This window comes from Triturus cristatus, chromosome 9 (assembly GCF_964204655.1).
Source record: "Triturus cristatus chromosome 9, aTriCri1.1, whole genome shotgun sequence".
NCBI classification, from domain to species: Eukaryota; Metazoa; Chordata; class Amphibia; order Caudata; family Salamandridae; genus Triturus; species Triturus cristatus.
The window spans coordinates 692,279,808-692,303,013 of record NC_140592.1 but is presented as its reverse complement, the minus strand read 5'-3'; the positions used below and the strand labels follow the sequence as shown (position 1 = coordinate 692,303,013).

Here is a 23,206-nt window from a genome sequence, read left to right as displayed (position 1 = left end):
ACTTCTAAACTAAGTGGGGGCCCAGAGGGTAATGTGAGTTTAAAAAGCCATAATAGTGCACCTGGCAACTTTTTATTCTAATGTTGTGACTAGATGGAAATAAAAACGTTAGTGCGGAGAATATGGAACTTAATTATCCCATCGCCGCTGTGTTAAAGGTCGACATGTTTCTGCCAGTTGTCCAAAATGGTACGTGGCATTCATCAGGACCAAATAGAGAAAGGAAGGGCTCCTAGTCTGATCAACGACTATCCACTGCGTGTGGTGACCTATGGTCACTCAACACTAAGAGGGTACATTAACCTGTGAAGAGAGAAAACACACAAACAAACAATAATGAAAATGTGTAGATTTTACTAAAAAACATAAACTTGGTCAAAACAATCATGAGCCATACGCATACGTAAAACTGTAGTGTGTGGCTATAAGGTGAGCTGTACAGTGTCAGACATCTGTGTTCATTCTGACAAAAATAGCATAATAAGACATTATCTATGGTCTTACCCTGCTCTTTCAACCTACTTGCCCCATGGGAGTTGGAATGAGGAGAGCCCCTGTAGTCAAACCCTAGGGAATACAAGATAGTGACTAATCAGAGGCATGCTAGCAGAAAACACTGTGGGCCATCTCAGGAAGATGTCCTGGAAAGGCCTTCTTTCTTCATACACTCACACACTTACTTCGTCAAGGTGCGCTCTCCACGGAATCACCTGTAGATTATACGTCCATCCTCCCCGGCGATGGTTTAGCACTGGAAAAGAGGAGTTTAAATAGTGTCTAGGTAGTGGGCGTGACCCAGCAATCAACCTACTCATGCTCAGGTGAGGTGGCGCTGCATGATGACATGCAGTTTCCTGTGTCCCGAGCGGCGGTGCCAAGATGTACCTGGACTTGCCTGGAGTGGGGCGTGCCTAGAGAAGTGGTGAACGCCTGTCTCTCCACACTTGAACAGTGCCTAGGTAGTGGGTGTGACCCAACAATTGACCTAATCATGCTCAGGTGAAGTGGCGCTGCGTGATGACATGCAGCTGCCTGTGTCCCAAGCAGCAGTGCCTAGATGTGCCTGGACTTGCCTGGAGTGGGACGTGTCTAGGGTAATGATGACCGCCTATCTCTCCACACACGGAGTGGAGAGGCGCATTAAGACTATCTGAATATGGGGAGAGCAGGGAATTGCGTGAGGAAACTTGAGCCTTAAGGGGGCATGACTGTAATGCCAACAAAGCTTACGCACGGAAGCGTGAGCGAAAATTTTGCGAAATGAATTGCACAAAATCACGTGAATGGGAGAGCGTGCCGGTATTATGCTGATTCCCGAGGCAACCACTAAAACATAAAAGGCTTAGTGTGCAAAAAAAGGGGCAAGAGGTAAAAAAGGTAAAAAAGGGGGGTTGCCGGTGAAGAGCATGCACTCTATGCAATTTTTCCCAAGTCAAAGGCAATGCACGGATATTGTAGTGATTCAGGCCTTCAGGGACAGAAAGGCTATTTATTCATCTGGAGCCACGGGATGTCATCATTAAGGCCATGTTTCCATGATTGTAAACAAAACACCCAGCGTTGTTCCCTAACATGAAGGGCATGGGAAAGATCCCCTTTCCTCTTTTTCATCACTTCTAGTACAGTCCATTTAAGATCACGGTCTGAATGGTTTTTCTCAAGGAAGTGTCTTGTCAGTTTTGTATATTCTTTTTTGCAGCTGAAAGTGCTGCGATGTTCATTGATGCGTGTCTTGACCTTTCTTGTAGTCATACCCACATACATCAAGTGGCAAGAGCACATCAGGAGATACACAACGTTACCAGTGTTACAATTGCTAAAATTGCGCAATACCCAAGGTCTGTTTGTGCCTATGTCGACCTCTTTTTTGTGCTGGTGAATTGACAGGACACACATGTGCCACATGGTAAATGTCCCATGGGGCGGTCGTGGTTCCAAAGGGTGGACTGATCGTCTCTGAACGATGAGGGATTTTTGGCATTGACTAGTTCGTCCCTAATATTGCGGCTCCTTTTGTATGCAAAAAGGGGCTGAGCCCATGTGAGAGCGCCTGTATTAAGGATATGCCATTTCTTCTTGACTATGTTTTGGATTTTGTTCGAGGTTGGTGTAAAAGTCGTAACACAGACCGTCCTGTCTGTTTTTTGTTTTTGTATGTCTTCCAGGAGTGCTTCTCGATGGTTGTTTTTTAAACGTTTCTTAGCATTGCGTACCACTTTTTTGGGGTAGTGTCTTGCCACAAGTTTCTCCTCGAGTGAGTCCGCTTGTGAGAAAAAGTCTGATATATCAGAACAATTTCTGCGGATGCGCAGAAATTGTCCCACAGGGAGATTTTGCCTGAGGGATTTAGGGTGGTAACTTTCGTACTGCAACAGACTGTTTTTGTTTGTTGGTTTTGTGTGGACCTTAGTTCGAACGCCCTCCTCCGTGAGCTGGATGTCTAAATCAAGGAAGGTAGCGTGTTCTTTATCTATTGTGTGTGTGAATCTAAGATGTGTGTCAATACCATTCACCCATTCCACAAATTGAGTTGCTTCCTCCATTGTACCGCTCCAGACAATCAGGACGTCATCAATGAATCGTTTCCAAGTTCTTAGCTTGGTGAGAAATGGGTTATGGTCTGCAAAGATATGGTCCTCCTCAAACTGGCGGACGTAGAGGCATGCCAGACTTGGGGCAAAGGTACTGCCCATCGAAGTGCCCTGGATTTGATGGTAAATATTATCGTTGAAATCAAAGAAATTCTCAGTGAGGGCAATTTCGGCACATTCCATAATGAAGCTGATTGGTGTAACATAGTTCCATTCCTGTTCAAGGAGTATTTGCTCAACTACTTCCAGTGTCCGTTGTTGTGGGATACTCGTGTAGAGTGCTTCTATGTCCATAGTTATCAGTATATCTTCACTGGGATTAATAGACATATCCCGAAGGTGGCATAAGACATCTTTTGTGTCACGAAGATAGGATTTAGAGGTTTGAACAATAGGTTTAAGGAACCAATCGCAAAATTGTGAAAGTGGTTCTAGCATGGATCCAAACTAGTCAATGCCAAAAATCCCTCATCGTTCAGAGACGATCAGTCCACCCTTTGGAACCACGACCGCCCCAAGGGACATTCACCATGTGGCACATGTGTGGCCTGTCAATTCACCAGCACAATGAAAGAGGTCGACATAGGCACAAACAGACCTTGGGTATTGCGCAATTTTAGCAATTGTAACACTGAGACCGTTGTGTATCTCCTGATGTGCTCTTGCCACTTGATGTATGTGGGTATGACTACAAGAAAGGTCAAGACACGCATCAATGAACATCGCAGCACTTTACGCTGCAAAAAAGAAAATACAAAACTGACAAGACACTTCCTCGAGAAAAACCATACAGACCGTGATCTTAAATGGACTGTACTTGAAGTGATGAAAAAGAGGAAAGGGGATCTTTCCCATGCCCTTCATGTTAGGTAACAACGCTGGGTGTTTCGTTTACAATCATGGAAACGTGGCCTTAATGATGACATCCCGTGGCTCCAGATGAATAAATAGCCTTTCTGTCCCTGAAGGCCTGAATCACTACAATATCCGTGCATTGCCTTTGACTTGGAAAAAATTGCATAGAGTGCATGCTCTTCACCGGCAACCCGCCTTTTTTACCTTTTTTACCTCTTTTACCTCTTGCCCCTATTTTTTGCACACTAAGCCTTTGTGTTTTAGTGGTTGCTTTGGGAATCAGCATAATACCGGCACGCTCTCCCATTCACGTGATTTTGTGCAATTCATTTCGCAAAATTTTCGCTCACGCTTCCATGCGTAAGCTTTGTTGGCATTACAGTCATGCCCCCTTAAGGCTCACGTTTCCTCACGCAATTCCCTGACCTATTCAGATAGTCTTAATGCGCCTCTCCACTCCGTGTGTGGAGAGATAGGCGGTCATCATTACCCTAGACACGTCCCACTCCAGGCAAGTCCAGGCACATCTAGGTACTGCTGCTTAGGACACAGGAAGCTGCATGTCATCACGCAGCGCCACTTCACCTGAGCATGATTAGGTCGATTGTTGGGTCACGCCCACTACCTAGACACTGTTTAAGTGTGGAGAGACAGGCGTTCACCACTTCTCTAGGCACGCCCCACTCCAGGCAAGTCCAGGTACATCTTGGCACCGCCGCTCGGGACACAGGAAACTGCATGTCATCACGCAGCGCCACCTCACCTGAGCATGAGTAGGTTGATTGCTGGGTCACGCCCACTACCTAGACACTATTTAAACTCCTCTTTCCCAGTGCTAAACCATCGCTGGGGAGGATGGACGTATAATCTACAGGTGATTCCGTGGAGAGCGCACCTTGATGAAGTAAGTGTGTGTGTGTATGAGGAAAGAAGGCCTTTCCAGGACATCTTCCTGAGATGGCCCACAGTGTTTTCTGCTAGCATGCCTCTGATTAGTCACTCTCTTGTATTCCCTAGAGTTTGACTACAGGGGCTCTCCTCATTCCAACTCCCATGGGGCAAGTAGGTTGAAAGAGCAGGGTAAGACCATAGATAATGTCTTATTATGCTATTTTTGTCAGAATGAACACAGATGTCTGACACTGTATAGCTCACCTTATAGCCACACACTACAGTTTTACGTATGCGTATGGCTCATGATTGTTTTGACCGAGTTTATGTTTTTTAGTAAAATCTACACATTTTCATTATTGTTTGTTTTTGTGTTTTCTCTCTTCACAGGTTAATGTACCCTCTTAGTGTTGAGTGACCATAGGTCACCACACGCAGTGGATAGTCGTTGATCAGACTAGGAGCCCTTCCTTTCTCTATTTGGTCCTGATGGATGCCACGTACCATTTTGGACAACTGGCAGAAACATGTCGACCTTTAACACAGCGGCGATGGGATAATTAAGGTCCCTATTCACCGCACTTACGTTTTTATTTCCATCTAGTCACCACATTAGAATAAAAAGTTGTCAGGTGCACCATTATGGCTTTTTAAACTCACATTACCCTCTGGGCCCCCACTTAGTTTAGAAGTGCATCCCTATCTTTAGGTGTATGCCCGCCCTCCACCAAACGCGGTTTTTGGAGGGCGAGGACTGGCAGATGATGAAGCATGACACCAGGTGGTGTGTGATGCCAGTCCGTCACTTTTTGTAATATGCCCACTTTAGCACTTTTCACTTCACATATACTCGGTCATACTCTAGAAGCGGTCTTCACTGTGTTATATATATTAAACAACTCCCTCCCTCCTGATCCCTTTACAGCTTTCTACATATTGATGTAACATAGACAAAACACCATCTATTAGTAGAAGTAGTACAAAGGTGATTGTCATTTGAGCTCCCTTTTTTAGTAACATTGAGGCATGCCAGTCTACCTTTAGGGTGCCACGAGGAACAGAGGGGCTACTAGGCCCCATTTGTAATAGTTGTGATCATTTGCCACAGGAGTTCTGCAGTCCATCCTACTGTGGCTGTGCAAACAGGGCCATGTACAAGCTTGCAACACTTGACTCAGTTAAGAGGACAAGCAGTACAAGACATATCAGAGAGGTAGTGTGGCGGGGAGAGACTCAGCATTTAAACAACACAGTTGTAGCAATAGTGTACTTTCCATTTGAATGCTTGTCCTTTTAGATAGAAATAAGTATTTTATTACAGCAGACAATATCACTGTACTCACAGAGGAAACAACTCTACAGGGATGCACTACATTGCTTACAGGATTTTCTACACAATGAAAATATGGAAGTAATCATGATTTAACCTCAGGTTTAATAACTATGCTCAGGCGGAGCAACTTCCTAATATTCATTGAATCGTAGGTCAATTCAGACCCAAACACTATTCAGTCTTGTGTGGCATACAAAGTACGATAAATTGTCCCATCAAACTCTGTTATTCAAAGTTCAGGGTCGATGATTCTCTGAGGTATAGAATTGCACTTGTGAATACCAGGCACAAGTATACTACTGGACACCACCTGTAGCAAGCTGTAATGCTCACTGGGGCTCAATCAGGCAACCATGACCCCTTCTCTCCATAATCACTTACGGCCATATTTATGACCTGGTGTATGTCGCTTTTGCTAATTGGTGCAAGAGCGACGCAAACCTAAAGTGATATTTTTGAAGCCACGCAAAGTCATTTTGCATGATTCTGAATGGCTTAAAAAATATGGCGTACCATGCAACACAGCACAGATCTCTGTGCTGCAGTACTCTGCGCCATGGAGGCATTCCATGGGCATTGTGTGCCCATGCAACTCCCATGTTTTTTTACGCCTTCCCAGATTTACCAAACCTGGTAAACCTGGGAAGGCACCAAAAAGATACACCTACGTGGGTGAGGTGTAACGAGGAGAAATATCTTTATTTCTCCTCGTTTTTACCTCCTTTTATGTGGGCTGCATTCAGCTGTGACTGAACCTTGTTGATCATCGGTCCTTTTTAGTGTAGATGTTTGATTGTTCCACTTTAGTGTTCATGAACATATTACCAATGATAGTGAGAAGTAATCTCCATAATTGTTAGCACGCACTTATTAACACCTTTTATTGTGAAATTACACACAACTTTCAGCCAGAGCTATCCTCAACATTCTGTTATGTCGATCATAGCCAGTCTGCAATGCAAGCCAAACCTTCAAGGCCTCTTCCACACATTACCCCCATACCCCATTCCCCGTCCAGCAGGGGAAACACACATAGCTCATTCACACAGACAAAGTTCAAATGTTAACCACCAAAGCATAAAAAACAGGAACATGCCCTGAAAATACACTCAGACCAGTGTGCCATAGTTTTGAATCTCCTAAGGAGCTCCCAGATATAAATACCTTGGGGGAGATTTACTAAAAATTCACGCAATGCAGCGCAACACCCCCGCGAGGCTGCGCTGCGTTGAGTGACAAGGAGGGCGCAGGAGAACGCCATATCTTCAAAGATATGGCTCTCTCCTCCCCTTCCTCTTGCCCCGGCGCTGATTTCAGCTGCGCCATGTGCAAACCTTAGCCCCGCAGTGCTAGGGTGTGTGCATGAGTGTACCATAGGATTTGTACAGGAAGGGTACCCTTGCCGTACAAAATACTATGCTCGACACAAGGGAAAGCTTTTCCCACTTTGTATTCGTGCTGTACAGTGCAGCACGCATTCATAGTCCGAAGAGTCGGAAAAGGAAGGAGAAATGGAAACATTTCTCCTTCCTTGCGCCTAGTTGAAAAGGGCGCAGTTTTCTCACGCTAAACCTAATCTACTGTTTTTAGTAAATTGGGTTTAGCATGAGAAACCTTGGGTGGTTGCATGCACCACCCTTGGTACGCCCCCATGGCGAAAAGTGCCACGAAGCAGCGCAATGCGCTTCTTCGCATTACTTTTACGTTATTTCCAGAGCTAAACATGTTTAGCGCTGGAAAGTTAATTAGGAAAAAAAGATTTTGAACCATTTTGCATCACTTTTGTGACGCAAACACGGTGCAAAATCTTAGTAAATCTCCCCCCTTGACTCCTCCCCCTCAGTGTAGTATATATAGGAAAAGGCTGGTACGAATATGCTTTGTCTCCAACATTCAGTCATACCCTTACAAAGAGCATTGTAGGACAAACATCAGTGAAGGTTCCAAATGTTGCATGCAATATTTGGCAGAGTAAAGAAATATGACCTTTGTATGATTTGTCTATCACTAGTAATAAATGTAATTATCAGAAGCCCTGTACTCACCGTTGCATTTGGTGAAATTGGAAAAGAGAGGATAATGTCCCCGGTCATTGAGCGCGTCACCACTGTCGATTAGGGCAGCCTTCACAGTCTCATATCCACATAGCACCACATATCGCTTAGGTCCAAGGTGGACCGTGTACAATGAACCATACTTCTTGTGCAGCTGGAAAGACACAATCCATATGGAGCAATTATTTGCCATCAAGTGACTTTTCATGAAGACAGTCTTTCCTTAGATAACTTGGAAAATAGGTGAGAGTGGATCGAATAAAGTCTTAGGAGAGACAGTGTTTTCATATACAATGATCCTTTTCTTATGGATTCGGTATCTTTTCATGCTTGTTCAATGAGCAATTGCACTGTTTTAATATTGGGTCACAGATATCTCCTGACAAGGTAGAAAGCTTGTGATAATGAAGCAGTGTCATTGGGAGTTAAGGTGCCAATTGCCCTTAGTAAGGACATCACTCATGGCATTGTTATTGACATCAGTTATCATAACGAAGGGAATAATTAGAAAGTGGCTAAGGTCAAAAGTGAGCAAAAATAGCAGTAGTTCGGGAAGTTCAAAATGTGATAATATGTAAAAAGAGAACAGCAATATCTAAAAAGAGAATAACATAGAAGAGACTACAGTTTGATATGATAAATAAAACAAAGGGAATCGAAGAAGTAGAAATAGTGAGGAAATAATCGGAGATAACCCAGATTGGTCTGGTAAAGAGTAGAAGGGCATATGGGACCCTGGAGAAAATACAGGAGACAAGAGAACAGGGAAGAAGGGAGCAGGGTAAGAAAATACATTGCTTTCAATGTTATTAAAAGTTTGCTTCGAAAGAAATCCCATGCAATCCAGTTCTATATTTAAATATATTCCAATGTAAAATATTTAGAGCTTTGAAAATTAAATCCACAATTCTTGTAATCACTTACCCTGTACGCAGCCAAATAATAATATAAACAAACATTTTGGGAATAGCCTCTTAGTGCTGCGGTAGTAAATCTATTAAAGAAAAATGTTAATATTTACTTTCAAAATTGCCACCCACCACACATGTTTTATTATAATTTACAGATCAGTTGTAGTAGAAGAGAGGTACACATGGATTTGGTGCTGTCGGCAGCAATATTGGAAGCTTCCCTTACAACCCACAGCAGGCACCGCTGGACTACAGCACTGCAAGCTTCTATTAAATATACAGAACAGGTACAGGCAAAGGCAGTGCAAGCCTCGCTTCTATGCCCCAGTTACTAGCCGAACAGTAGCACAAAACGTTCCCTATTTGCTCAGGACAGGTACAGCATGGCAGCAACACCACAAGGAAAATAGTGCACAGAAATAGGAGACACGGAAAAAGGCAGGTTGCACCCAGATATGGCAGGAAAAATATGTGAGCATGCCTGTGTACATCCATTGAAAAACCAAAGGGGATGATGGACGGAGTGTTGAACATTGCAAGCACTCACCCCCAGTAAACTGATCTGGGTTTAATCCATCATCAAACCACATTCTTTAGCTCACTCCGCCACCCCAGTTCAGACATGGCCATATGCAAATCAGTCTGACCCTGTGCCTCATGGGAACAGTCCAGCCCGAACTGCCAAGTCATGTCTTCCCTGGACCGGAAACAAGCATCCTGGGACCGGTTTCTGGCTAATCAGTCGTCATCACCCAGGCTAGCTTGATTCCAGTGGCAAAGTGAGCAAGGGACCCACGTCTGGGCATACCCTGCCAACTTAGGGCGAACAAAGAATGTATGACATTGTTCTGCATTCTGTCCATCAACTGTTGTTTATGCATTTGTCACCCCGAGTGGGACGGGTATGCCCAGACGTGGGGCCCGTGCTCTCCATGCCACTGGAATCAAGCTATCCTGGCTGAAGAGGGGTGAAACCCCGAAACCGGTCCTAGGTTTCTTGTTTCCAGACCAGGGAGGACCTGGCTTGGCAGTTTGGGCTGGACTGTTCCCATGAGGCACAGGGTCAAGACTGATTTGCATTTGGCTGGGTTCAAACTGGAATGGGATGGTGAGCAAAAAAACGATGAATTTAGGCCCAGATCTCTGTACTGGGATGAATGTATGAAATTGTTCTGCATTTTGTCCATCAACTGTTGTTTTTGCATTTTTCACCCCGAGTGGGACGGGTATGCCCAGACGTGGGTCCTGTGCTCTCCATGCCACTGGAATCAAGCTATCCTGGCTGAAGAGGGGTGAAACCCCGAAATTGGTCCTAGGATGCTTGTTTCCAGTCCAGGGAGGACCTGGCTTGGCAGTTTGGGCTGAACTGTTACCATGAGGCACAGTGTCAAGACTGATTTTCATATGGCTGGGTTCAAACTGGAATGTCATGGTGAGCAAAAAAATGATGACTTTAGGCCCAGAGCTCTGTACTGGGGTGAATGTATGACATTGTTCTGCATTCTGTCCATCAACTTTTTTTTTTTGCATGTGTACATCCATTGCCACATCAAAGAGAAACCAATTGCCTTTTCCACTCTTTTAGCATTCGTGAATCATGAGATCCTTCAGACCGAAAGGCACTTCATAGATTACATTCCTGCTTTAAGAATTTTTGCACCTGTAAAGAAAAGAAACGTGTGTCAAAGCTTTCCTATTAATAAAGATTATGGTGCATGACAGTAACTAAGCTGCATGCAGCAATGCTGTTCGGCCTAAACAATGGCTCTTAAGAATGGTGAATATCTTATGGCTACTTGGGATTTCGCACAGAAGTCAGCATTTGGGGCAAGATTAAAATCTGGCCGATTGCCTGTTTCTCCACCTGGCAACAGAAGAAATTACTCTATCCCCCTGGCAGAGGTACCGTCCACCAGTTACCAGCAAAAAGACAGTAATATCTTAAAGCATTGCCAAGAATCTCTGTCACAGCGGTTCCTCACAATGCTTTTTTGCAGTTTGGTGCTGGTCTCCATCAACATGACGGAGCCCTGCAACAAACTGTTTTCTTTTTTTATTTTCAAAAATAAATTTTTCCCTTTGCCATGAGAGTCATCTCAGACAGGATGTAGACACAATTTGAAGATTATTGCATTGGAACCATGGTTGGACACTGTGAGAAGTTGGCTTGATATATGCTGTCCACTAGTTCTAGTGTGCACCTTGTATCAGTCCAAACAACCCCTTATGGTGATTGGTTAAGGACAACCTTTATTGAAAGCTATCCTAGTGGTAGCTATGGAGAGCAGCCTTCAGGCTAAGTCTTGAAGGAATGTAAAGCAGCTTTTTTTACCAGTCTATAATCTCTTGAATGATCAAAAGAAAGGACAACCACACCAGGTATATATTTAAAATATATGTATTTAAGATCAAACACACCCCTCTAGTCTCTTTATGAGACTGGAGTTCGAAATACTTAGGTTACAAGTTAGTTATCAACAATATTAGCACAAATACACGTTTGGGCCCTAGGGGCGTACCAAACCATATACCAAAAAAGTGGTATAAGAACATGACTGAACTAGACACAAGGCCTAGAGCCTGTAGAATCACTGGGACCCCAAGGAACCACCCAAGGTAGTGACACAGGGGCCCCACAGAGGCCGTGTACAGTGTGTAAACACAACCGCGGGTTCCCGTTAGCTTCTATGGGCAATGTCGCGGTTGGAAATTTAAAGATTAGGGACACTTAGAATCGAGTCAGGACCAAACCCTTTTGGACTTAAGCAGTTCTAGGGCTAGCACTCATGGGAGCACCGGAGTACTTGTGTTACCTCACCCAGGGAAGCCGGGTGCATAGGTGTCTTTTGATGTCGGGTCGCGTCATCGATTTCAATGGAAGCTGGTGAAGAAGGGCTGCTGCCGTGAAGAGGAGAAGTGTCCAAAGAGATGCAAGCCTGGATCTAGGATGTAAGGAACCTGAAAACAGAGGGGACAGAGTCTGGGTCACTTGCCAGTGACCAAGGGCAGGATGGACCAATGCCCACAAATGTCGGGTGCTTCAGGTGAGTTGACGGGTGTCTTGACTCTTCAGCCACGAGGTCCAGGAGGTGTCGACGAAGTTCATTAGCCAGATACGAGCTGTCCCACAAAGTCTGTTGAGTGCTGCGGTGTCGGTGACCAGAATGGACCCAACAAGCCTTGGCAACGGCAAGTCTTGTGGAAAGAGAAGAAGGATGTCAGTGCAGACCAGCAAGGTCTGACGGACTCACCCAGCAAGGGTAAGTCAGGGCACGTCTGGAGCAACCAGGAAAGCCCAAGCAGAAGAGAAGTTACCTTTGTGGAGACCCACTAGCCAACGGGCTAGCGATCATGAAGGAGCCTCGAGCGGTTGCACTGGAAACTGGCCCACGGGTCACTCGTGGAGTGGAGGCCCGAGATCTTCAGTGCAGTCAATGCTCAAGGCTGGGGCTACTCGGAGCCCAAAGCAGAACTTCAGGAAAACACAAGAAATTGATGTACCGGCCATAGTACGCAGTGCCCAGGGGTCATGGTTCCTCATCACCCACGATAGCCACGGACCTCAGCTTTGCTGTGGACTCAGGGTAGCCTCGGGGAAGTCAGGAAATCCACCTCTGGTGATGCAGAGACTTCGGTGTCTAACAGGAGCTTTGGAATTGCAGACCGGATAGTTGCTTCTTTGGTGCCTGCCAAGCAGGGGAGTCACTCCTTGACCCCAAGGGAGATTTCTTCAGTCTTCTAGTCAGGATAGAAAGTCGAAGGTCCAGGATATATATTGCAGAGTTTCGTCTAGGGTAATCTAAAATCACAAGGACTGGATTCCCATACTTATACTAAGTTTGGGGGTTGGACATACTCTAGGGACCCACCTATGGGAGGGTTTGGAAAGATGGGTGGTTACACCCATTTCCTTTGTCCAGTTTCGTGCCAGAGCAGGGGCAGGTAGCCCCTGCAACCGGTTTGAACTGGAGTATGCACAAGGACACCCAGTGTGCCCCCAGTGCAGGACTTCAAAGCACCAGAAAGTGCTCCCGCCCAGCCCCAATACACACCTGTCTGTCTGGGGAGGTGGTTACACCTCCCTGGGACACGAAACCTATTGCCCAGGCCTCCCTTGCCGGTGTTTCGGTCAGCAGCAGGAGGCCAGACCCGTGTTTGTGGCAGAGGCATCCATTTTGTGATGCCAGGGTTCTAGAAAGTCCTACCGGGTTAGACAAGTGTGAACATGTCTCTCCCTCTAGAAGGGTGGAATGCTACCCCCGCCTGCAGAACTGGCGGGGGTGGTATTCCAAAGCGTTTGACACCAAACATGACATGTTTCCATGCAGCCATCCCAAAGTTAGCATTTACCGCAAGGCTATAATGCACTTCAGAGTATATGGTCAGGCTGCACCACAAACAGCATCAGAGGAGATACTCCGAACGCTGCAGAGGAGCCCTGATCATGCAGGGGCACCCTCTCACATAAAAACCAAGCACTCTGCCTTCAGGATTGTTAAGGCCTGCCATAGGAGTGACTTATAGGTTTTATATGTATGTGCAATGGTAGTGATATAGGTAGCCTATACCACTGTGAGGGGTGAAAGCACACTCTTACCCAGGCTACAGTAGCAGACCTGTGGTGCCATTTTGGAGTGCTTCCCAGGGGTGGCATAATACATGCTTCAGCCCCTGGTAGGCCTCTGAGGTACCTATGCCCTAGGTACATAGTATACCATATACTAGGGGCTTATAAGGCACTCCAGAATCCATTTAGAAATGTACCTATTGTACATGCAAACCATTTTACAGAGAAAGCAGATAGACTGGGGCCCTGAATAGCAGGAACCCAGTCCAACTAAGTCATAAACCAGCAAATCACCAGGCAATAAGTGGGGGCAACCGTATAGTCAGATTCCACCTTCCTACAGACACAACAAGTGGATTGGTCCCAGTGAAAAGAATAGAAATCAAAAAAGTTTTTAAGTCCCACATTAGAAAAGGATTTTGTAATTTTTTTTGAAAATCATTGAAATTTCTTTTAGGCTCCAATGCATAAAGGGGCTGTTAGACCTACCATCCTTGGTGTGGGTTCCTTGACTTTTTGTCTTCTGGCCTTTCATGTTTGACTATTGTGATGACTGCTAACCAATTCTAAAGTGTATGTGCTCTCTTCTCAATACATGGTAACAATAGTTTGTCCATAATTGGCATATTTGCTTTACAAATAAGTCCCTTGTACAGTGCACTATATGTGCCAGAACACTGTTAATGCTACTAGTGGGTCTGCAGCACTGATTGTGCCATCAACTTTCGTAGCCTTTTAAACATGCCCCAGGCCTGCCACTCCAGAGCCTCTATGGGCAGTTTTAAACCGTTATTTTGACCTGGTACATTAACCTACATGCAAGGCCCAAACAACCTTTTTTATTGCATTTAGCTCACCCCTAGCGTAGGCCCTAAACAGCTCATGGACAGAGTGCAGTGTATTTAAAAAATAGGACAAGTACTGATAGTGAAATACTCTTGAATTTGTTTTTGACTGCTGCAAGGCCTATCTCTCCCATAGCATAACATTGGGATTGCCTTATTACATATTGTCAGTGTAATTTCCAACCGGGAAGAGAGAGAACTCCCAAACTTTGTGTCTCTAGAATCACAATTTAAAAACACAACTTATGGTAAAGTTGGCTTTTGAATTGCAATTCTGAAAATGCCACTTTTAGAAAGCTGGCATTTTCTTACTTTAACCATTTGGTGCCTTCTGTCTGTCTTGGAAATACACGTCTGAAGTGGAATACAGCTGGCTTCATGCAGTCCCTCTAGACACCCACACACAAATGAAGGGTAGGTGTAACTGAATGGCCATCTGCATGCTGATGGGTCATCCTGAGCAGGATGGGAGGAATGAGCTGACACTTACAACTGAAAGGGCTGTGCCCTGTCCCCACACAGAGGGTTGCATACACCCCTTTAGTGAGTCTGGAGCCAGGGAAAGAAAGAAAGGGTCTCCATGCACTTCACATCATCTCTTTGAAGTCTCCCCCACTCTAAAGACCCCTCTTGGTATAAGTATTGGACCTCTGACATAAAACAATCAGACCACTTCTGGAACTGAGGACAGTCTACCAGGAAAAAAGGACTGCTGTGCTGCCAGGAGGAACTGCGTTGCTGTGTTTCCCTGCTGCCTGCTGCTTCTTGCTTGGGAGTGAAAAGGACTGGACCTACATTTCTACATCCCAAAACCAAAGTCCAAGGGCTTGTTGCCTTGCCTCCTGTTTCTAAAGTCTCATGGATATTAAAGACGTCACCCCACAACCTGTAACCAGTACCTGGACTCCTCCTGCTGTGAGTCCTGCTTTACCAAGTGATGCCAATCCACTCCTGGGCCTTTAAACTGAGATTTCAGTGCTGCAACCCAGGAAATCCACAAACTGATGACATTTAGCTGATCTTAACTGGGGCATTTCCCTCAAAACTGATGCCTTGCCGTTCCTGCCCATACTTCGGACACCGCATTGTCAACCGCACGACGCATGGCCCCTGCTTTGGACACATCTCCGACTTTGCGTGGCTCGGCACCAACACATCCCTTTGTTCTACACATATCGCCTACACCCCAGCAGTTTGACGATGATGCATCACTCCGATGTTCATCGCATCTTGGCTTTCGGCGCATCTCCCCATTTGAAAGATCGACATCAACACATCGCAGCCTTTGGTCCATCGGTTGCCCTTGATGTCGATGTATCCAAGGTACTGTTCAGTGGGCCACAGCTGGTCCCTGTATCTGACTGGCACTCCATTGCAGTCAGCAGAACTTTTGGATTTACCTCGGTCATGCGCAGCCAGATAACCCGGGTTAGTGCTACTGTTTCTATGCACTATAAGGCATTTATTCTTTAATAATTTGCATCTTGAGTTTTGCTTTTTTTTGTCCTTTTGGTCCTTTTTTAATGATAAAAATGGAAGCAATTTTTCAAATCTGGTGTGGAGTCCTTCTGTGGTGTTTTCTCTGAGTTACTGTTTGATGTGTTGAGCAAATACTTTACCCATTGTCTTTTAAGTTAAGCCGGACTGCTCTGTGCCAGGCTACTAGAGGGTGAGCACAGGTTAATGTAAAGTGTGTGATTGACTAGGAGTGTGCTTCCTGCTTGGATTGGGTGCATACCTCTGCCAACAAGAAACTCAGTTTTCTAACATTGGTGTTAGACTTGGCTTTTTCAGGGGGTTTACCCCAGGTGTTTTGCATTTTGGCCTCATGTTTATGACCTTGTTTTTGTTGGTATTAGGACCCTGGGCACTTTACCACTGCTAGTCAGTGCTAAAGTGCATCATATGCTCTCCATGTAAATTGTGTTTAAGGATTCTTGTTTCCATAATTGGCGTATTTTTCTACTAAGTCCCTAGTACAGTACACAGGTGTGCCCAGGGCCTGTAAATCAAATGCTACTAGTGGGCCTGCAGCACTGATTGTTCCACCCACACAAGTAGCTTTTCAAAGGTGTCTCTGACCTGCCACTGCAGTGTCTGCCATATCAACCTGGCAAGTGCACCCACTTTCCAGGCCCTAACCTTCCCTTTTGTACATGTAAGACACCCATCAGGTAGGCCCAAGGTACCACTGTGGGCAGGGTGCAGTGTATGGTAAAGGTAGGACATGTACTGGTGTGTATTACATGTCCTGATCGTGAAATACTATGCAGTTGGTTTTTCACTATTGAAAGACTGTCCACAGTCAAACATGGGGGTTGCCTTGTAACATGTTACAAGCCTAAGTTTCCATTGGGACAAGATACAGAAATAACATTTAGTATGCAGGAACTCATGATTTATGTGAGAAGTTGGCCTGGCATATGCTGTTCCTAGTTATAGGGACACCTTGCACCAGTCCAATTCGACTCCTATTGATGGTAGGTTTAAGACAACCTTTAAAGAAAGCTATCCTAGTGGTAGCTGTGGAGAGCAGCCTTCAGGCTAAGTCTTGAAGGAGTGTTAAGCTTATTGTTTTACCATAATAACCTCTTGAATAACCAAATGAAAGAGTAGCCCACACAGGTATATATATAAAATATATGTATTTATTCTAGACAGAATCCCACAGACACTTTATGTGGCTAGTGGCAAAGTTACAATTCAAACAAGCATTTCTAAACACAATAAATAGCACAGAAATCAATGGGCCCCAGGGGGGGACCAAACCATATACTAAAATAGTGGTATAAGAACCACGACAATTCTACAGGCAATGCCTAGGGCATTCAGGATCGCTGGCCCCTTAAGAATCCACCCACAGTTAAGAGGAAGGGGACCCACGGGAGGCGTGTGCAGTGCGAGAAGCTGCTGTCGGGATCGCAATGTTAGCCTATGGAGAATGTCGCGGTTGAATAATTAAGGTTTAAGGACACTTCTAACAACAGTACAAAGTTAAGGCTTGAGACTTAAGGCTTTGGAGAGCCCACCACCACGGAAGTACCGAAGTACCACTGTTACCTGCCCCAGGGAAGCCGGGTGCATAGGTCGATTCTGGTGTCGGGTCGCGGGCTGATTTTCTATGGAAAAGGAGTCCAAACTGCTGCTAGCTGGAAGTGTCGCTGAAGTCGTGAAGATTAAAGTTGAAGAAAAGACAAAGATGAACCTGAAAGCAGAGGGGACAGAGTCTGGGTCACAGCACAGTGACCAGGGAGCTCACAGGAAGGAGCTCGTGGATGTCGGGTGCTTCAGGTGTGGAAGGTACAGCTGGGCTCTGCAGTCACGGGCTCCGGGAGGCTTCAAGGAAGGCCAGCTTCTGGAGGGTGACTGTCCCACGTAGGCTGAGGGTCGCTGCGGTGTTAGTGTCCCGATTGGATCCACTAAGCATTGGCAACCGCAACCCACGCAAGATGAACAAAGCAGCTGCTGGTGCAGACCCACGTGGTCTGAGGGTGCTCTCCTTTGCAGGGAGCGTAGAGCAGGCCTGGAGCAACCAGGGGAACTCTTAGAAAGGAAGATTGTCCTCCGTCAGGGCCCACAAGTCGAGAGACAAGGGACCGCGGAAGGCAGCAAAATGGAGTGCGTAAAAGGGCTCCCACGGGCCACCGGAGCGGGCCAGGGAGCTGAGGGTCGGCACAAATGCTGCTTGAAGGTTGGCTCAAAAATGGGCCAAAGCACAACTTCCCCACTGGTCGGGGTCGTGTGCTGGACAAGAGGTGGCCGGTGTCTCAGGGTATGCGGGGATCTCGGCACCCACGTGGTCCAGGGTGCTCAGACTTGCTGGGCACGCTCACAGGACGCTGGGATGCACTGGAGACCCACCTCGAGGTTGCTGGAAGGCGTCGAAGGTCGTGAGAGCAACGAAGTTCCAACCGGGTATCCTGTAGTCTTTTAGGTGCCTGCCAAGCAGGGGGATAACTCCTTTATCCCAAGGGAGATTTCTTCAGTCAGCTGGGCAGCAGCTCGTCGAAGGTCAGTTCTGTGAAGTCCTGTACGAATCTAAGGCTCTAGGGCAAAGTTATTCCCATATATCCCCAAGATTAGGGGATGGTCCAAAATAGAGCCTACCAATCAGAGTAGAGGCGGGAAAGGGTGGCTACACCCACTCCCCTTTGTGTGTTTCCCGCCTGGGCGAGGGGCAGGATGCCCCTGAACCGGTTCCAGGCGGTGTATGCAGAATTGGGGCTCTGCAGCTGCCTACGTGCAACTCTGAATGGACTTTTGGTGCACCCACCCTGTTCCAATCCACATTATCCTGTCTGGGGAGGTGCTGGCACCTCCCTGCCACAGGAGCCCTATTGTCCAGCTGGAGAGGCTGGGATTTTCCCCAGCAACAGCCAGCCAGAGTCGTGTAGGTGGCGAACAGTAGCCATTTTGTGGTACATGTGCACTTTTAAATTGGTGTCTAAAATATACCGCTTTTCCCATATCACCCTCCTAGCAAGGGGAAATCGTGCCCCCATGCCCATGGCTGGACTGGGGGTATGATTCCTTCATGTTTGACACCAAACACGATATGGTTCGGTGTAGCCATTCCAAAGTTACAGCGATGACGCAATAACTTATAATGCGGTTAAGTATATGGTATGGCTACACTACAAACAACCCAGTAACGGTGTTACGAAGGTTGCAGAGAGGTCCTACTCATGTAGGGGTCCCCCCTCACACATACCTCAGCAACCAGCCCTGTAGGATTACCAGGGCCTGCCATAGGGGTGATCTATGAGAGTATATGTGTTGTAATGGTATGGGACATAGGGTACCTACGTCCCTGTAAGGGGTGCTAGCACCACCTTACCCAGGCTACAGTAGTGGCCTGGTGGTGTCAGTTTGGGTGACTGTCCCAGGGTGGCACAATAAGTGCTGCAGCCCTGGTAGGCCTACTGGGGGACCCATGCCCTGGGTACCTAGGGTACCATTTACAAGGGACTGGAAGGGCATGCCCAGCATCCAATTATGTTTGTACCTAAAGTACTCACAACAGTTTTAGGGAGAAAGCAGATAGGCTGGGGTCCTGGATAGCAGGATCCCAGCCCGACTAGTCAAAAACCACTTAAATACCAGGCAAAAAGTTGGGGGCAACCATTAGTCAGATTCCACTCTCCTACATAACCCCCCCCCCAAACGAAAGGAGATAAGGCTAACCTTGTCCAGATAAGCCTTTATTTCCTGAGTGGCCATATAAGGAAGAACCTGTACTAACATGGTTGCTCCCTGTGTCATGGTCCACTTGGGAAATCCTACCCCAAGGGGTTCTAGAGTTTCTCCAAAGTCTAGGGAAATTACCTGTATTGGTTTTTGGGTCAGAGGTGGGCTGGTGGGGTGTCTGAGTCTGGAAATGAGACCCTATTTGGGCTGGTCCCAACCTCCTCAGATCACTGGCCACTATGGAAGCCTTTCTGCCCATGACGGTGTCATATCTGGCCCTAAGGGTCAACCTCTGGCTGCCTACAGCTGGGGGTTGGATCCCTTTGGCTGGAATAGTGGAGGGCACTGGAAGGTTTGGGGCAGCTAGGCCCCAGGTTTCCCTGTGCTCAACAACATCCATTTGAGGGGTGCCTATACCTAGGGGTAAGGGGGATCCCTCAGTTTGTAGAGGAATATTCACCTGGCTGAAACTACTCTGCTGGGTGTCCCTAATCTCTTGATGAGGGGGTTCCTCTGGACAGGGGCCCAGTAAGGGTCCACTGGCCTCCCTGACCTCTGCAGCCCTGGGCTGACTGAGGCAGGGTAGAGAGGGGCAGGATACCTGCTCCAGACTGGGTACCACCTTGGAAGGATCCCCTGCCATCAGAGAGGTGGGCAGGCCAAGCCTGTCCACTTCTGGGGCAGTTACTTCACAAGGGGCAGGGTCAGTTCCCTGAGAAACTTGCCCTTTACCTGTAGTCTGGTGGGGGGAAGACTGCTCTTCCTCCCCTATGCTCTCTGTTTGGGTAGAGTGATCCATAGTTTCAGGCTTCACTCTTTCTATTTTCTCCTGGGGTGGAGGTGAGGCCCTCAGGGTCTCATCCACTCTCTCAGGAATTCCTACCATTTTCAAATGGGCCTTGTGGTCAACCTCAGCCCAGGCTGAGATTTCTAGATCATTCCCCAGTAAACAATCTACAGGCAAGTTTGGGGACACTGCCACCCTCTTGGGGCCAGTGACTCCTCCCCAGCTGAGATTTATCACTGCCATGGGATGATCTTTCCTAACTCCATCAATGTTGGTCACCTGATAGCTAAACCCAGGTAAAAGCTGATCTAGGGGCACTAGCCTCTTGGTCACCATGGTGACACTGGCCCCTGTGTCCTTATAGGCCACCGCCTTCTGACCATTGATTATTGGTTCTTGTCTGTACCTGCCCAGAATACTGGGGCTCATGGTAAAGTTGGCAAACCCCATGCCACCATCACAGACCATAGTTGCTAATGCAGGGGACCTGGCTAGGCCAGAGTCCACTGGTGTCCCCAAAGAGAACCCAACTAAGTTTTTGGGTGCACTCCCACCACCTGGGGGATTACTACTAGTAGTAACAGGAGGTGTTGGAGCAGGTTTTGGAGGAACATTTTCTTTATTGCCATTTTTAGGACAGCTGGAGTCAGTTTTCCAGTGGCCAGGTTTCTTACAGACATGGCAATAGGGTTTCTTGATATTAGAGGAAGGATTTTGGGACCCACCCCCAGCACTGGTTTGTTGGGGCCCTTCAGATGACTTTTCTTGTTTATCATCCCCACCTTTCTCTTTGGGCTTAGTGGAATCCTTCTTCTGGTCACCAACTTGGTTCTTAGGCCTGATCCTGGTCCTGACCCATTTGTCTGCCTTCTTTCCCAATTCTTGGGGAGAGGTCAGATCAGAGTCCACCAGGTGCTGGTGTAAAAGTTGGTTCTGACAATTATTAAGAATCTGCTCCCTCATAATGAGATTATACAATCCTTGATAATCATTAACTTTACTGCCATTTAACCAACCTTCCAGTGCCTTGGTTGCACAATCCACAAAGTCTACCCAATCCTGATTTTGTGCTTTCTGGGTGTCTCTGAACTTAAGTCTGTATTGATCAGTGGTTAAGCCAAACCCATCTATTAAAGCATCTTTCAGGACATAATAATCATCAGCATCCTCTTCTCTTACAGAGAGGAGCTTGTCTCTCCCTTTATCTGAAAAGGAGAGCCACAGGATTGCTGCCCACTGCTCTACAGGGACCCTCTGTACTCTACAGGCCCTTTCAAGAGCAGATATCCATTTGTGAATATCATCCCCATTCTGATAGGGGGGCACAATCTTGTGGAGGTTCCTATTGTCAGGGACTCTCTCTCTAACTCTAGGGGTTTCATTACTGCCACCAGGGATCTCTAGACCCCATTTCTTTGAAGCTTTCTGAAGCTCCAGGGTTTCCCTGTCTAATGCTAACTGTTCTCTTTTAAGCTGAAGCTTAGCCTGCTCAAATTTGATCAGTCTGCATTTCCTCTCATGAGAGGTTTCTCTTCTCTGAGAAGAGGCAGAGGACCCTTTGGATCCCCTAGAATGGTTGGATCCCACTGAGGGGGATCTGTTCCTTCTGGGGTCCACCACTCTCCGTTTAAGGGTGGAAGGAGTGCCTCTTGGGCCATCACTTCCATGCTGTGAGTGGTTTGTGTCTTCCAGGTCAGGATTTTCATCCTCTTCCTGATCCTCTTCAGATTCCACTCTGGGAGTGTCCTCTTCTGAGGGGTGCCCACCCACGTTGTCCATCCCTCTGGATCCTATGGACTCCATAAAGTCTGCTATGAGCAGGATCTCTTTGAGACGTTTTGTGTTGGCACCTCTTTCTGTCTTCAGTTTCCTAAGGGTGCACATTTCCCTGAGCTCAGCAAAGGTGAAATTATCATACTTATCTACTGGGACCCTCTGGGGTCCTTCCATAGCCTTAGTGCCACTGGAAGACATGTTTTGTGTAGTGATGTATCTACCTACACTAAGTGTGGCCTACTGAACCCTCTCTTGAGTTGTAGTCAAGGTGTGCTAAACCCTCTACACACAACTCCAAGTTCAGTAGAATTTATTGTATTCTAGCTTGAATTTATATGTACCTTTGGTACCTTGTGGCTTTCACTTTAGAAATTCAATGTGTTATCTGGTAAAACAATGGCAAGCTTGAATCCAACCGCTGCACACCAATGTGAGAAGTTGGCCTGGCATATGCTGTTCCTAGTTATAGGGACACCTTGCACCAGTCCAATTCGACTCCTATTGATGGTAGGTTTAAGACAACCTTTAAAGAAAGCTATCCTAGTGGTAGCTGTGGAGAGCAGCCTTCAGGCTAAGTCTTGAAGGAGTGTTAAGCTTATTGTTTTACCATAATAACCTCTTGAATAACCAAATGAAAGAGTAGCCCACACAGGTATATATATAAAATATATGTATTTATTCTAGACAGAATCCCACAGACACTATGTGGCTAGTGGCAAAGTTACAATTCAAACAAGCATTTCTAAACACAATAAATAGCACAGAAATCAATGGGCCCCAGGGGGGGACCAAACCATATACTAAAATAGTGGTATAAGAACCACGACAATTCTACAGGCAATGCCTAGGGCATTCAGGATCGCTGGCCCCTTAAGAATCCACCCACAGTTAAGAGGAAGGGGACCCACGGGAGGCGTGTGCAGTGCGAGAAGCTGCTGTCGGGATCGCAATGTTAGCCTATGGAGAATGTCGCGGTTGAATAATTAAGGTTTAAGGACACTTCTAACAACAGTACAAAGTTAAGGCTTGAGACTTAAGGCTTTGGAGAGCCCACCACCACGGAAGTACCGAAGTACCACTGTTACCTGCCCCAGGGAAGCCGGGTGCATAGGTCGATTCTGGTGTCGGGTCGCGGGCTGATTTTCTATGGAAAAGGAGTCCAAACTGCTGCTAGCTGGAAGTGTCGCTGAAGTCGTGAAGATTAAAGTTGAAGAAAAGACAAAGATGAACCTGAAAGCAGAGGGGACAGAGTCTGGGTCACAGCACAGTGACCAGGGAGCTCACAGGAAGGAGCTCGTGGATGTCGGGTGCTTCAGGTGTGGAAGGTACAGCTGGGCTCTGCAGTCACGGGCTCCGGGAGGCTTCAAGGAAGGCCAGCTTCTGGAGGGCGACTGTCCCACGTAGGCTGA

At 46.7% G+C, this 23,206-nt stretch overlaps 1 protein-coding gene across 6 annotated transcripts in view; it reads right to left on the bottom strand.

Moving 5' to 3' along the window:
• The window catches only part of LOC146798510 (cytochrome P450 2F2-like), a 443,597-nt gene that overhangs the window by 311,036 nt on the left and 109,355 nt on the right, over positions 1-23,206 (bottom strand). For 5 of the 6 annotated variants that reach the window (XM_085625789.1, XM_085625794.1, XM_085625792.1 and 2 more), the window contains exon 3: positions 7,716-7,878. In XM_085625789.1, coding sequence (XP_085481915.1) covers positions 7,716-7,878 — 163 coding nt within the window. Of the gene's footprint in view, positions 1-7,715; positions 7,879-8,648; positions 8,719-23,206 lie in introns of all 6 variants that reach the window. The other variant, XM_085625790.1, reaches the window with a different exon arrangement.